The 13825-nt window shown below is 55.2% G+C and overlaps 1 protein-coding gene across 2 annotated transcripts; it reads left to right on the top strand.

The window, feature by feature from the left end:
* The first annotated feature begins 446 nt into the window (after nucleotides 1–446).
* Nucleotides 447–13763, top strand: LOC102395458 (angiotensin-converting enzyme-like protein Ace3). Of its 2 annotated transcripts, none has more exons than XM_025279867.2 (15): nucleotides 447–600; nucleotides 698–834; nucleotides 1242–1400; nucleotides 1665–1752; nucleotides 1932–2075; nucleotides 2824–3015; nucleotides 3133–3230; nucleotides 3310–3482; nucleotides 3782–4005; nucleotides 4107–4251; nucleotides 5979–6077; nucleotides 6466–6588; nucleotides 10506–10690; nucleotides 11180–11619; nucleotides 13559–13763. In XM_025279867.2, exons 1-14 carry the CDS (start codon nucleotides 462–464, stop codon nucleotides 11602–11604), a joined length of 2331 nt encoding a protein of 776 aa, XP_025135652.2. In that variant the 5' UTR covers nucleotides 447–461; the 3' UTR covers nucleotides 11605–11619; nucleotides 13559–13763. The 2 variants fall into 2 exon arrangements, with proteins under 2 accessions (XP_025135652.2, XP_006044202.3); XM_006044140.4 differs by having other exon boundaries at nucleotides 13168–13763.
* The last annotated feature ends 62 nt before the right edge of the window (nucleotides 13764–13825 follow it).

Genomic DNA, 13825 nt, shown 5'->3' with positions numbered 1-13825 from the left:
AGGAGCCCTGGGTCAATCATACTTCCCTCAAGAGAGAAAAAGGCCAAAAAACGTGAACATAAGCGATCAAGTCAGAAGAACATGGAAAGACAACTGTGCTTCCAGAATCCAGAGACCCAGAGAGGTCTTTTCCTTCCGTCTATCCATTCATCCATCCTCCCACTCACCTGCTCAGAAGTAATGCCAGCCTGTGGAGGGAGGGGGATCATCAATCCCTGGTCAAGATCAAGGATGGCTCCAATGCCAGGGAGAAGTGACCAAGAAGAGTGGAACAAGCTCTGGTCTAGACATTAAGAGCCCTGGTTGTCCTTTTGGCTCTGCCACTGACCTGGTGTGAAGGTGGTACGGCTAGACCATTCTAGACCTCACCTGTAAAATGGGGACAGTTGGGCCAGAAGTTAGGTGGGGCCTTTCCCTTTCTGACATTCCACGGCTGACCCTTTAGCCCCTGATGTCACAATATGGAGCTGGACCATGATTGGGCCACAGCCTCCTCCAGCTCTGCTGTTCTTTTGGTCATGGGAACAAGATGGACTTGCCCTGGCCCTTCCCTCCTTGTGCTCTTCTGTTGTGCCGTGGCTCAGGGTGACCAGGACTCAGGTGGGGCTGGGACCTGAAGGAGCGTGGGATCAGACCCGGGGACCAGGCAGGGGCAGGCCCCTCCCAGGACAATTGACGCCCATCTCCTTCTCTGCAGACCAGCTCTACAATGAGACTATGGCAAAGGCCTTCCTGCAGTTTTACGACCGAACAGCCCAGGTTGTATGGAACCAGTTCATGGCGGCCGCCTGGAACTATGTCACCAACATCACAAAGAAAAATCAAGAGGAGATGGTGTGGCACCACTTCCGCCCCTGCCCCTCCTCCCTTTGTTCTTCTCAGGAGTCACAGTGCAGGGGTGCTGGGGGGCCAAGGAATCACACCTTTCGCCACTCTTCCAGAGCTAGATGAGAGAGGGAAGCCCCAAAGCATGTGTTGTAACAGACGTCAGGCTCCACGCCTCCTGGAGCCTTGAAAGATGTCTGGGCTAGAACCTCTAGCTTCTTTCCTCTTGTAAATATCACCTGCTTGCCTGTAGGGGGCAGGTTCCCTCCCTTCTTGCTCTTGGCAAAGTTTCAATGACTCCAAACCCTTTAAAGGGGCTTTGGAAGGAGGTTGTGGGGCTGGGCCCTGAAGTTCCATGTGACACCCTCACCCTCTCCTTCACCCTCACACGACAAACATGGTGACCGTCCTTCCAGCTGTACAAGGACGTGGAGAAGTCCCAGCACACACTGTACTTTGGCACGCGGGCCCGCATGTTTAAGATCGCCAACTTCCAGGACTCGGACGTGAAGCGCATGCTGAGTAAGCTGCTGAACATAGACAAGGCGGCCCTGCCCAAGGAGGAGCTCCGGGAGGTGATGGACGAGCCCCCAGGTCTCCAGGCACATGCTCCCCCCTCAGGGGTGGGCAGGCCGCCGGGTGGGGAGCCGCCTGGGGCTGGAAGGAGTTTGGGGGAGGCAGGGCTAGAGCTTCCTCTGGGTGGGTGGGGGAGGTGAGCAGAGGCTAGTGGAAAGATGGGACGATGCCTTGGCCAGGCCTGCCTCTCCCAGCTGGTGGGACTAGCGCTGGGGGTGGGCCCATGGCTGCGGACCTGCCCTGGGTGACACCTGTCCCCCCAGTACAACGAGATTCTGGCCTACATGGAGACCACGTACAGCATGGCCCAGGTCTGCCTGAATGAGGGGCCCTGCCTGCCCCTGGAGCCTGGTGAGCACCCGGGCCCACCCCCACCCACCCCAGAGTCTCAGCACAGCCCGTTCCAGTAGCCTCCGGATTCCCACCTTCCTCCCAGCCCCAGCTGCACTCGGGGAGGGGCTACCCACGGCGGGACAGGGCAGGGGGCCGGCTGGAGTGAGGTCCCACCTCGGCTCCTTTTCTGGGTACAGACCTCGAAGAAGTCATGGCCACCTCCCGAGACCAGAAGGAGCTGCTGTGGGCCTGGCAGGGCTGGCGGGATGCCGTGGGTCGCCAGCTCCGCATGACCTTTGAGCGCTACGTGCAGCTCAGCAACAAGGCTGCGAGGCTCAATGGTGAGGCCCCTCACCCCGCACCTGCCAGCCCATCCAGCTGGGCAGACTGCATCCTGCATGGGGCTCAGGGCAGTGCTGGGAAGGGTGAAGCCAAGTCTGGGTAGGACCTGGAGACAGGAACCCTGAGTCCTGCCACTGAGGAGTGCAGAGCTGGCTCACTCGTTGTGTGGATCCATAAACAGCAACTGAGCACTACTCCTGGGGTGTGCCGTTGCTGGGGAGGGTCTAAGGATGCACAGGTGGAAAAACAGGGAAGGTGCCCACCTTCCCTGGGCTTACAGGCCTCTGGGAGACAGACACTCATTTCCAGTCACCACCCATAGGTGCTGAGAAGGATGGGGCTGCAGAGAGAGAAGAAGGGACCCTGTTTCACCCAGGTGGGCGGGGAGGGCCTTGCTGGCATTCATCCAAGGCCTGAAAGATGGAGCAAGATGGGCAACAAGCCCTCGGGAGGATCTGAAGAAAGGCAGCCCGGATGGGTGGGGCTCCAGGTGGAATGAGAGGAGCAGACCCTGTCTGCCCAGGCCCAGAGGATGCTCAGTGTATGCTTTGCTAAGTGCCTGTCCATCCCACTCTCATCCTTTACGGATGGTGACCTTGCAGGGGGTGTCTTTCCTGTTTGGCAGATAAAGACCTCAAGGATCTAGGAGGTCAGTTGGCTTCCCTAGCAGGTGCCTGGGTTTCCTGCCAGCCAGGCCAGGCTGAAGGGTGGGTGGGGGTCACCCCTGAGCCCCCTCCCCTGTCCTAGGTTACCAAGACATGGGGGCCTTGTGGAGGTCCAAGTACGAGTCCGACACGCTGCAGGAAGACCTGGAGCAGCTGTTCCAGGAGCTGCAGCCGCTCTACCTGAACCTGCATGCCTACGTGCGCAGGGCCCTCTACCGCTTCTATGGGCCCGAGCTCATCGACCTGAGGGGGCCCATCCCCGCCCACGTCCTGGGTAAAGCCCCAGATGGCGGCAGAGGCGGGCAGGTGGAGTAGGCCTCCCGAGTAGGTGCGCAGTCGGTGGGGAGAGACGGTCTCCCGCCTCCTCTTAACCCTGCCCCTCCTCTTCCAGGGAACATGTGGGCTCAGTCCTGGGTCAACATCTTAGACCTGGCCCTGCCCTTCCCGGAGAAGCCCCCCGAGGACATCACGAAGATCATGCAAGGCCAGGTCAGCATTTGGGCCCCGGTCTGCCCTGCCCACCCCACAGCCCCTGGGCGGGGCCCCAAACTCTGCCTCTTCCCCATAGCACTGGAAGCCCGAGAAAATGTTCCAAGAGGCTGAAAAATTCTTCACCTCCATGGGGCTGCTTTCCACCCCTCCTGAGTTCTGGAAAAACTCCATGATGGAAAGGCCAACTGATGGGCGGGAGGTGGAGTGCCACGCGTCCGCCTGGGACTTCTACAATGGGAAGGACTTCAGGTGCTCACCCTGCGGCTGGTATCACCCCCTTCCTCTGCTCCTTCTGCTCTCCACCTGTCTGCCTGTCTCAGCGGGGTGGCAGCCGGGAGTGGGGGGCGGGGAGCCGGCCACGTGGGGGAGATGAGTGTGAAAGCCATGCGTCTGGCCACTGCTCGGATGTGCCACCTGGAGTACCAAGAGCACAAGGCCCTGCTGGTCTCCAGCCCAACCACCCAGTCCCTTTACAGAGCCTGAATAGGGAAATGTCTCCTTCTCCCAGGGCATCCCCATGCTCCTTGACCCCTGCCCTTTAACCCTAGGATAAAGAAGTGCACCGAAGTGACCATAGAAGACCTGCTGTCCATCTTCCACCAGATGGGCCACATCCAGTACTTCCTGCAATACAAGAACCTCTCGGTGATCTTCCGCGCAGGCGCCAACCCAGCCTTCGAGGAGGCCGTGGGGTCGGTGGTCACCCTCTCAGCCTCCTCCCACAAGCACCTGCTCAACAGAGGCCTGCTCAGCCAAGAGCACCAGGACAAAGGTGATGGGGACCAGGAGGATCCCAGGCCTGGGGCCCCCGGGCAAGGGCTAAGGGAGGCGGTACCAGAGCCGCCTCCTGACTGTCCCCCCTACTTTCCCCAGAGGAGGAGGTCAATTTCCTGATGAGCATTGCCCTGGAGAAGATCGCCTTCATCCCCTTTGCCTACCTGATGGACCTGTTTCGCTGGAAGGTCTTTGACGGCACCATCGAGAAGGACGTGTACAACCAGGAGTGGTGGAACCTCAGGTGGGGAGGATCGCCATTCGGGCCCCTCTGGCCACGCCTGGACTAGGGTGGGCTTTGGGGGCAGCCTCAAGGGGACCGCCTGCGACCAAAGGGCACCACCATCTCACCTCCGGGGGCAGAGCTGGGCGTGTGAATGCTGCTAATCTGCGGCCACGGGGAAGCCCTGGGGTGGCATTGGCTGTCTGTTGTCACCAGACAAAAGCATCCCTGCTGAAGTGGGTAGGGCCGGAGCGTGAGTCTTGGGGGATTGTGTTGAATCTGGCTCCAGCACTCAGCAGGCTTGTAGCCCCTCGGGGGATCCCTGGAGGCCGGCAAGCTCGCACGGTGGTCGCACTTGGGCCCCTCCAAGAATGGGATGCTGACCACCAGGCAGGCCTTCCTGCTCCTCCCCTCCCTTCTCTGCCTTCCAGTGAGGCCAGCAGAGGGGGTGTTTGTGGTCTGAGCTCTTTCCTTTTGGTGGAGAGTCCTTATATGACAAGGGCAAACCCACTGCCCCCTTTCCTATTATCCTGACACACACACAGACACAGACACACACACCTGTCTCTGACTCTGTCCCCAGGCCTGTCTGTGGGCGGAACTGGCAGTGAAGGAGCCCCCCAGCAATCGGGCAGCATCAGTCTTGAGTGAGGGGCACCCGTGTCCATCCCATCACCGACCCCTGGCTGTTAGATTGGATAATAATTGCGCATGGGCAAGGCTTCCCCTTCTCCACCAATCCTCAGACCCACCAGCTCAGGTCTGCCGGCCACAGGTGCTCCCAAAGGGCCCACCAGTTCTGCATCAGGCCCTTAGGCTGACTTGAACCTTTACAGGTGCCCAGCCTGCCATCATCCTGCCACCCAGGGATGGCAGAGCAGGCTGCCCCTCCCTTTGTCCTCTCACCCTCTGACTCCCACCCCAAATTCAGGACTGGACCTCACTGGGGGGATTGGCAGAGTCTTGACCTTGTGCCCCCTCCAAGGGCACCCCCACCAGCCATCTGGACTGATTGATGGAAACCGGAGGCTTAGGGAGGGGGCGACTCCCTGGCCCTTGAACAGAACCTCGTGGATGAGAGAGGAGCTTCCCCGTGAGGACTGTGCAGGGCTCCAGTGGGCCGACGTGAAACGACAAGCTTTTCTATAGACTTCGTCCACCCCAAAGATGGCTCGCATTATGCCCATTTCACAGACAACACTTTACAACCTGGCTGAGTAACAATCAACTTTCCCACAGTCACACAGCTCAGAAGGCAAAGCCAGCAGTTACTGGGGTCTGCCCACGACTCCGCCATGTCCTGCTACCAACTCCCTGATCTCTAGGCCTCGGTTTTCCTCCATACTGCAGGGATGATGCTGTGTTTTCTTCTCAGCACTTCTTACCAGAAGAAACCACTTGGTTGGTTGGTCCATGGCCATCCCCCATCATTAGGAGGAAAGCAGGGACCCTGCCTAGCCCGTTCCCTCCCGTGTCCCCAAAGCCAGGATAGTGTAGAGGGAGCCCGTGTGGAGAACTCAGCATGGTTCCTGCAGAGAGGACGTGCTCGATGTTAACTCCTGTAATTGTTTAATTCTCTGATTCCCAATCCCATGTGTTTTCAACTCATTTATTTAATCAATAAAATGCATTAAGTGTCCTCCTCATGCCAAGTCGCTTTGATGGCTGTACAAATGCTCCAGAAGGAAAAGGATTCTGGAAATCTTACCAGGTGGCACTTTCAAGCCCCCGATTAACACCACCCCCAGGTTGAAGTACCAGGGCCTGTGCCCTCCCATCCCTCGGACAGAGGAGGACTTTGATCCAGGCGCCAAGTTCCACATCTCTGCCAGCTTGCCCTACATACGGTAAGGTCTGGGCCACTCCAGCAGAACCGGCCTAGGGGGTGGGGGTTAGGGGACACAGGACCCAGATGGAGGATTTTCAGGAAGGCCCCAGACCCAAATGTCCTCCCCCTGCACGCCTCCCCACCTCCTCCCGTCAGACAGCACACCCTCGTGAGGGCCTTGTCCTGAGCACACTGCGCTTTCACATGAGCTCCCCTGCGGAGGGCAGCGTGATGAGAAAGCGTGTTTGCTGTCCCGAGAGGTGAGCAGGAGCGGGGAGGGGGCGCATGAGTCCAGAAGGTTAGGAAGCAGAGACCCTGCAACATCCCAGGGCCAGCCTACCTGACGGTGACCGCTGACCCGAGCCCCCCCCGCCACGCCCCCAGCCGGCCTCGCCTTCTCTCCCCAGGTACTTTCTCAGCCTCGTGCTCCAATTCCAGTTCCATGAAGCACTCTGCAAGGCCTCGGGCCACATGGGGCCGCTGCACCGCTGTGACATCTATAACTCCAAGGAGGCTGGGAAGCTCTTGGAGTGAGTGCTCTCCCCCTTCCCTTGTCCTTCCCCACCTTGCTGGAAGCCTGCCCTAGGCCCCTCTCCTCACCTGGCTCCACCCCAGGTCCCCTGCGCAGAGCTTATGTTCTAGTGGAAATTCTTCCCTCTGTCAGACTATGAGAGACTACAGAGTCTGAGAGACCATGGTCTCTCCTATGTTAATCAAAGCCCGTTTCCTCTTATGTAGCCCCTGTGGTCAGAGAGATGGTTTAGCCCCTCCTGCTAACATGCACACACACGCATGCATGCACGCACGCACTTGCTCACGTTGTCAATAAATCGAACTGTCCCAGGTGGGAAGCCAGTGTTGGGGTCTCGCCTCTGCCTCCATCTTCCGTCTGAATCCCCTTATTCTTTCCCTGCAAGGTGCCTGCCTAGCTTCTCAGCAGCACTTGATGCCCCCTGGGGTGCACTCTGCTTTGCCTATCTTTTCTCGGAGGTGCCTGAACTCAGTTCCCGGGCTGATCCAGGCTGCTTTTGCACCAGCCTCTTGGCCCACTCTGATCATCTTGTGGTCTACTTTGACCCCCTCCCAGCAGTCTTTTTTCCCGGCTCTTGGTGTCTAGCCCATCCTTTCCATCCCGGCCTCTGTGGTGCAAGCTTCTGGCCCTGAAGGAAACCTGGAGTGGGGTGAGAGGCTGACCTGGGCTGGATGCCTTTACTTCCACAGGCTGGCTCTCTAGCAAGCACTCTTACAGTGTTCCACATTAGCAGTCCATAACTTGCAAAGTGGATTTTATTATCCACATTTCATAAATGATGAAACTGAAGCTCAGAGAAGTATAATTTCATGTTGCTGATCTAGGAAGTGGCAGAATCATGCTTTGAGCCCCAAAGTGACTCCAGAACACATTATCTTCCACCCTGTTGCTTCCATCAGTTATAAAGGATGCTGTTCTGGTGAAGCTAGACCTGGGTCCTCTGGTCCCAGGATCAGCACTCCAGTCTGGGATATGGAGCCCGCCCCACTGACATAATCTTTTTCTCATTGCATTTCAACCGTTTTCAGTAGGTCCATTACCATAATCGGTCAAGGTCATGTTGAGTTTTATTCCTGGTTTCCCAGAGGATGAACAAAGCCACTATTTAGTATCCTAATAATTATCCACAATAATTTAGCCTCCTTTGGAAATGTAATGAGCATGTTCGTGATTCCATCATGCAGCTTGTCAGTACCCACGAGGCCAGACAGAGTTGCGAGACTAATCCTTGCCTTTGCTCCCAGGAGGGCTGCACTTGACATGCCTTCTTGTCTCCCTAGTCTATTTGCTATTTCATCTTTTCATACTCCTGGGATTTATTCTAGCCAACTGCCCAGGTTTGAGCTTCTCAGAATGTGTGGAACAGAAGGGGCCTCATGTCTCTGGCTGCCCATCATTTACTCACTCAGCAAACATTTACCTGTGCACGTGCCAAACAGCCTGCCCTGCGTCCAGCAGGGGGCAATGGGCCACAGGATAAACCAATAACCATACGCCAAGAAAGGAGCTGCTGCAGCAGGAAAGGGATTTGGTGAACATGCAAAGAGGGAAGGAGGTCTTGCTAGGGGACCAAGGAGGGAACTCTGTCCCTCAGTGCAAGAGTACAAGAAATAGCAGACTTCCGTTTTGTTTTTTTTTTAATACATTTTAATATTCATTGGATATTTTCAAGAGAACTCTTAAGTTTGGTTTTTTTTTTTTAATAATTTTATGGTTTTGGCTGTGCTGAGTCTTCATTGCTGCTCAGGCTATTTCTCCTGTGTGGGGAGCAAGGGGCTACTCTGCAGTTGTGGTGATTGGGCTTCTCGTTGCCATGGTTTCTCTCGTAGCGGAGCCTGGGCTCTAGGTGCTCAAGCTTCAGTAGATGTGACACGCGGACTCAGTAGTTGTGGCTCCTGTGTCCTAGAGCACAGGCTCAGTAGTTCTGACCCACAGGCTTAGTTGCTCCATAGCATGAGGGATCTTCCCGGATCAGGGATCAAACCCGTGTCTCTTGCACTGGCAGGCAGATTCTTTACCAGTGAGCCATGAGGGAAGCCTAGCATCAACTCACTTTTGACTGAGCCTTTATCCCACTTGATCGGTGAGACATTTGACCTCAGTCTTTCTCATCATTTCCCTACCCCTCTCCACCCAGGACATATAAGGCTCCCAGGGTCTGACTTGGTACCAAAGCACGCCGAGGACTCGCCAGTCATCTCTAGGCCTTTTGTGGAAGGATGGGGCAGGCAAGCGCTTGCGGGCGAGAAGGGGAAGGGCAAGATTCTTGGCTGCTCTTTTCCCTAATCGAGTTTAAAACTTGATTTTGCTACTTTCGACTCATCTTCCTAAGTGTGATCGCCCTGGGGCAGCCTCCAGGTTGGTGCCACTCGGAATAGAAGGTAGAAGTGGCCTTGGTCCAAGTTCCCAAATTCCCCTGCCTCACCCAAGCAGCCATGAGGACCTGATCCTGTCCACGGGCCCATTTCTGCCACCCTGGAGTTGAGGGCTCCAGGCAGTGCCCAGTTGTCACCTTGGCAAGTCTCACGTGCTGCCTGCGTCAAACCTCTTGTCCCACCCAGCCTGAAGGACTACTTCTGAGTAGGCAGACTCTCAGTGGTTGAGACTTTTCCCCACCAGGTCCTTCCTTTTCCGCAGTACCTGCCACTTGATAAAATCCTCTTACCTAAATGTAGTTATGGGATTTTGTTTGGTTTTTTCCTTTCTATCTTGATGACTTTTCTCCTCCATTTCTCTAGGATCCTAACTACATTTCCCCCCAGTGGTCTCTGCCATGCATGGATCTACTGACCTTTAGTTTCCCCACCTTATTCTTTCCCAATTGTTTATTAAGCAATGTATATAAGACTTTGCAAGCTACAAAGCCCTCTTTGCTGCCATTGAGTGTCTTCATCCTCACCACAGTGAAATGCAGGTATTAATGGGGGCTGGTTTTATTGATGAAGGAGCTGAGGCTGAGAGAGGTTAAGTTGATCGTCTGTGGCTGTGCAGCCCATAACTAGCACTTCTGGGTCTTGAACCTGAGTCTTGATGGCCTAGATTTCATACTCTAGGCCTCTGGGCCTCTCAGCCCCACCTCTCTCCAGGTCAGATCGGGGAAGCAGGTTGAGAAGTATCACATACACCTTCTGCTGCCTCTGCAGGGGACGCTGGGGTGGAGGAGCTCGGAGCCCTGGCTGCAGCGCACGCTGTCCCCCTACCTGAGTGCATGGGCCAAGCCTAAGGCTAGACCCCCTGCCACGGAGCACTCGATGAGCCTCGAGGCAGCTGACATTTCTGCAGTGCCGCAGGCAGTGCACAGAGCACATCCCACGCTTGCAACCTCGCTAATCCTCCCAAACACTCCCTGGGAGACCGGAAGGGACTGAAAAGCTGTCTCTCTACTGACACTGAGCACCTCATGGGAAAGAGTGTTTCATGACTTTAGGCTTATTTGAGTCCAGGATAATAATAATCCTCATTGTGGTAGTACTAGTAATAATAATAATAGTAATCAGACATTTATTGCCTACCTAATTATGCTCCCAGAATTGTGTTTATTTGGTCAACACAACCACCCTAAGAGGTAGGTACTGTTATTTTCTCCATTTTATGGATATGGAAATTGAGAAAGGTTAAGTACTAGCCCAGGGTCCCACAGCTGAGTCACAGAGTCAGGATTCAAACACAGGTTAGTATTATTTCAAAGTTTGAGATTTCTTTTTCTTTTTTTTTTAACTGGAGGATAATTGTCTTCCAGTATTGTGTTGGCCTCTTCCATACAGAGCTTGTGATTTTATCCATTATGCTGAACATCTGTTGGGAGAGTCTGGCTAGCAAAGTCAGACTCTAAAGGTGGGGTTGGGCATACTGAGGGGTCCCAGCAGCATCAGCCAATGCCCCCACACACCCTCACAGCCGTACTTACTCTCCCAGGGGTGTCCTGAAGCTGGGCTCGAGCAAGCCCTGGCCAGAGGTCCTGGAGAAGATGACCGGGGAGACCAAGGTGTCCACAAAGGCCCTCATGACCTACTTCAAGCCCCTGCTGAACTGGCTGGTCACTGAGAACGTGCGGCAGGGGGAGATACTGGGCTGGCCAGACTTCAGCTGTTCCTTTGAAGGTTTGATGATCTGACCCTCGTCCTACCTCTGTTTCAGCTCCAGGCCCAACCCTAGCCTGCCCTGGGCCAGCCCCTACCACAGCTCAGCCTTCACCCCTCACCCATTAAGGACCTTGCAGTGTGACCCTGTCTGCACCTGATACAGCCTCAGCCAAGACCACAGCCCATGCCCCAGCCACTGGCTCGGAGGCTTCCTTGCCCACTGTCCAGCTAGACTGCAGGGTGGATCTGAGCACAGGGTGGGCATCTTAGCTCTTGCCCCTGCATGGAGCCACTGCTGGGCTCCATGGGGTACATGGCCCTACCTGTGCCATCTGCTGCTCCTCCTCCTCCTCTTTCCTATCCTCCTTCCAGGGCAAGGCCCTCACTTTTGGAAGGCAGGTGCCAGAGGCTGGGGGAGAATGTCTATGGCCATCAGATCCCCTCTGGTCACCATGAGGCACCCTCCCCAGCTTCACCTGCTCTGTGTGTTTCCTGTGTCTTCCACAGAAAGAGAAACAAGCAGGGCAGCATTCCTGGGGATGGAGCTGAACTCTGACCAGGTCAAATCCTGGCAGTGGATGTTGCTGGCCCTGAGCTTTGTCATGTTACTGGCAGTCCTGCTGCTGGGCCGCAGGCTGTACACCATGGAAAAAAGCTCACTGACCCAAGACACCAGTACACAAGACACCTGGTCACAGAGCACCCGGTCACAGAGCCCCAGATCACAGGATGCCAGTGCCATCAAGCCAGCATCGAAAACCTACTTTCTGGGCATAGCGATGGAGCCCCACCAAGTTGTCAAGAGACAGTGGATGCTGCTGGGCCTCTGCCTCCTCCTGATGCTGTGCTCCATTGGCCTCATCATTCGGATTTTCACACAGCACAACAGGAAACCTCCGTGGATGAGAGATGAATGGGGGAGCTGGGACTAGACACCACTGCAACTGGTGAGGTTTAGGGGCAGAAGGAGGGTGGCCAAATGGAGAGGGGGTGAAGGAGGGGACTGCTTGCCTGAATAGCACCCAACTGCTATTGGGTGCAACCGTGGCAGATCTGGGTATATGGGCAGTTGTGCGTTTGTGAACTCATGTATGTGAGGCCATGTGCATGGGTGACTGTGTAATTCCATGTCTGCCCTGGGTTCCAGACCAGCTTCCTTCTCCTGGGGTTCAGGATCCATAGTTTTAGTGACCCAAGGGCTGTGTCCCTCCAAACCAGCCCCTCACCCCAAAACTGGTTCTTCACATGATGTTTTCTTCAGAAATTCTACTGTGGGGCTGGACAGAGACTGCAATACTCAAGGAGTATCTGCCATAGTTAGAAACAGGACACTGCTTCAGTGCCTTTAGAAAATGCATGCACGTAGAACCAGACACTCTTTGTACATCCTGCTCGGTTCATGAGCGCTGAACTCTGTATACTGGCCAGCACTGTGTTGGGCTGCATAACCCAGCCCCCAGAAGCTGCCTGTCAGCTGTCTGAGATGCAAGTAGCCTTTAAACTGCCCCATGGCCCATCCCAGCCCCAGACCAGGTCCTCCAAAATGCAGACAGTGGGTAGCTGGGCACCCAGCCAGGCTTGATTAATGATTGACTTCTTTAATATTTAAACAAAGCTCATCTCCAGCCACTCCACTCCAGAGATGGCCTTGTTCAACACACACACACCTGCTGCCTGGCCTGTTGCCCTGGGGATTGAGCACAGGGCAAACAGCACCTTTCCAGGCTCACTGGAGGAGAGGAGGATGGGGAGGGAGAGCTTTAAGGAGGACATTGGGGAATGAGTGCTCTAGGGACAAGCCTAGGAAGAGAAAGGGAAGGCCTCTGCTCCTGACCCTCTTTGCCCTTTCTTTCCAGCCTGGGTCTAACACAAGGGTGCCACACCCGGTGTATGGGAACTTACTGAGTTTGGACTGAGGCCCCAGGGGCCCCCTGGGAGACTGAAAATCAATGTCTGTCGGAAATTAGGGGAACCTTGAGAGGAAGTAACATCACAGCCAGAAACCACAGAGGAGGCATCAGGGCTGCAGTTGAGCAAGCGGGAAGGTGGCCAAGAGATGGGACTGGCTCTCTCTAGATTAAAGATCTGAGCCCAGAAGTCAGGGATCAGGGTACAGAAGGACTGGGCCGAGATCTCCATGAAGCCTACCTCTGTCCAGGTTTCAAGAGGCCTTCTTGAGTTCTGGCAGAGTCTGAGCACTTTCTGTTCTGATCGCAGGCTCCAGAGCACCCTCATTTGATGTCTCCGTCACTGCTGTTACTTTGCCTTGCTGTAATGTCCTTATTTGTCCCCATTACTAGCTGTCAGCTCTGTAAGGTCAGGACACAGTGAAACATCCGTAGCCAGCACAGGCCATGGCACACAGAGGGGATTTGGAAAATGTTTGAGTGAGTGAGTAAGTGAGTGAATGAGTGTCCCACTGCCCAAATTTCTCCTCAGAGCTCAGCACCCCATGCCCTGAGCCCATGAGAAACAGCCCCACCTTTCCTCCACAGCCAGCCTATCCCCCCCGACATGGGGCCAGCCAGGACAACTCAGCCGCCCCCCCCCCCCCAGGAGGCCACACTTGCAGCCCTCCCATTCCCCAGCCACAGTGGCCAACGAGATCCACATCAGGCACTGTGGCTCTGCATGGCAAAGGTACAACCAGCCCAGGACTCCAAGCCTCTCACCTGGACTCCAGCAAAACTCTCACTGAGCCTCCTTGTCCGCCTCCCTCCCCCACCCGCCTTTGTAAAGTTTCTTTCTTTGGACCTCCACTGTAAAGTTTCTTTCACTGGAATATTTCCTTCATGTCTAACTACTTAACAACTTGGTTGTCCATCAGTTAAATCTAGATGTGCAAAATGGCATCTGAGGGTCTTTATCATTTATCCCACCTCCCAGCTCAGCCCCTTGCACTGATTCCATCATCGGCCTTTGCCTAAGCTGCATGCCCTATTGAGTGCTTGCCCTCCAAGGATGGCTCCAAACTGGCTGTTGGACCCTCTGCAAAGCTTCAAGCTCACCAAGATGCTCAGTGAACAGTGGTCTCCTCCCACTCCTCTCCAAGAAGGCTCTTTCAGTAAACCTCAGCCCATCCCCATCTGCTTATTCTATTGTATTCATTTTCAACCAGTACTCAGACACTTTTATCAGTGGTCACTTGCTAAT

The sequence above is a fragment of the Bubalus bubalis genome, chromosome 3 (genome assembly GCF_019923935.1).
Source record: "Bubalus bubalis isolate 160015118507 breed Murrah chromosome 3, NDDB_SH_1, whole genome shotgun sequence".
NCBI classification, from domain to species: Eukaryota; Metazoa; Chordata; class Mammalia; order Artiodactyla; family Bovidae; genus Bubalus; species Bubalus bubalis.
This window is presented reverse-complemented; position numbering and strand designations above follow the sequence as displayed.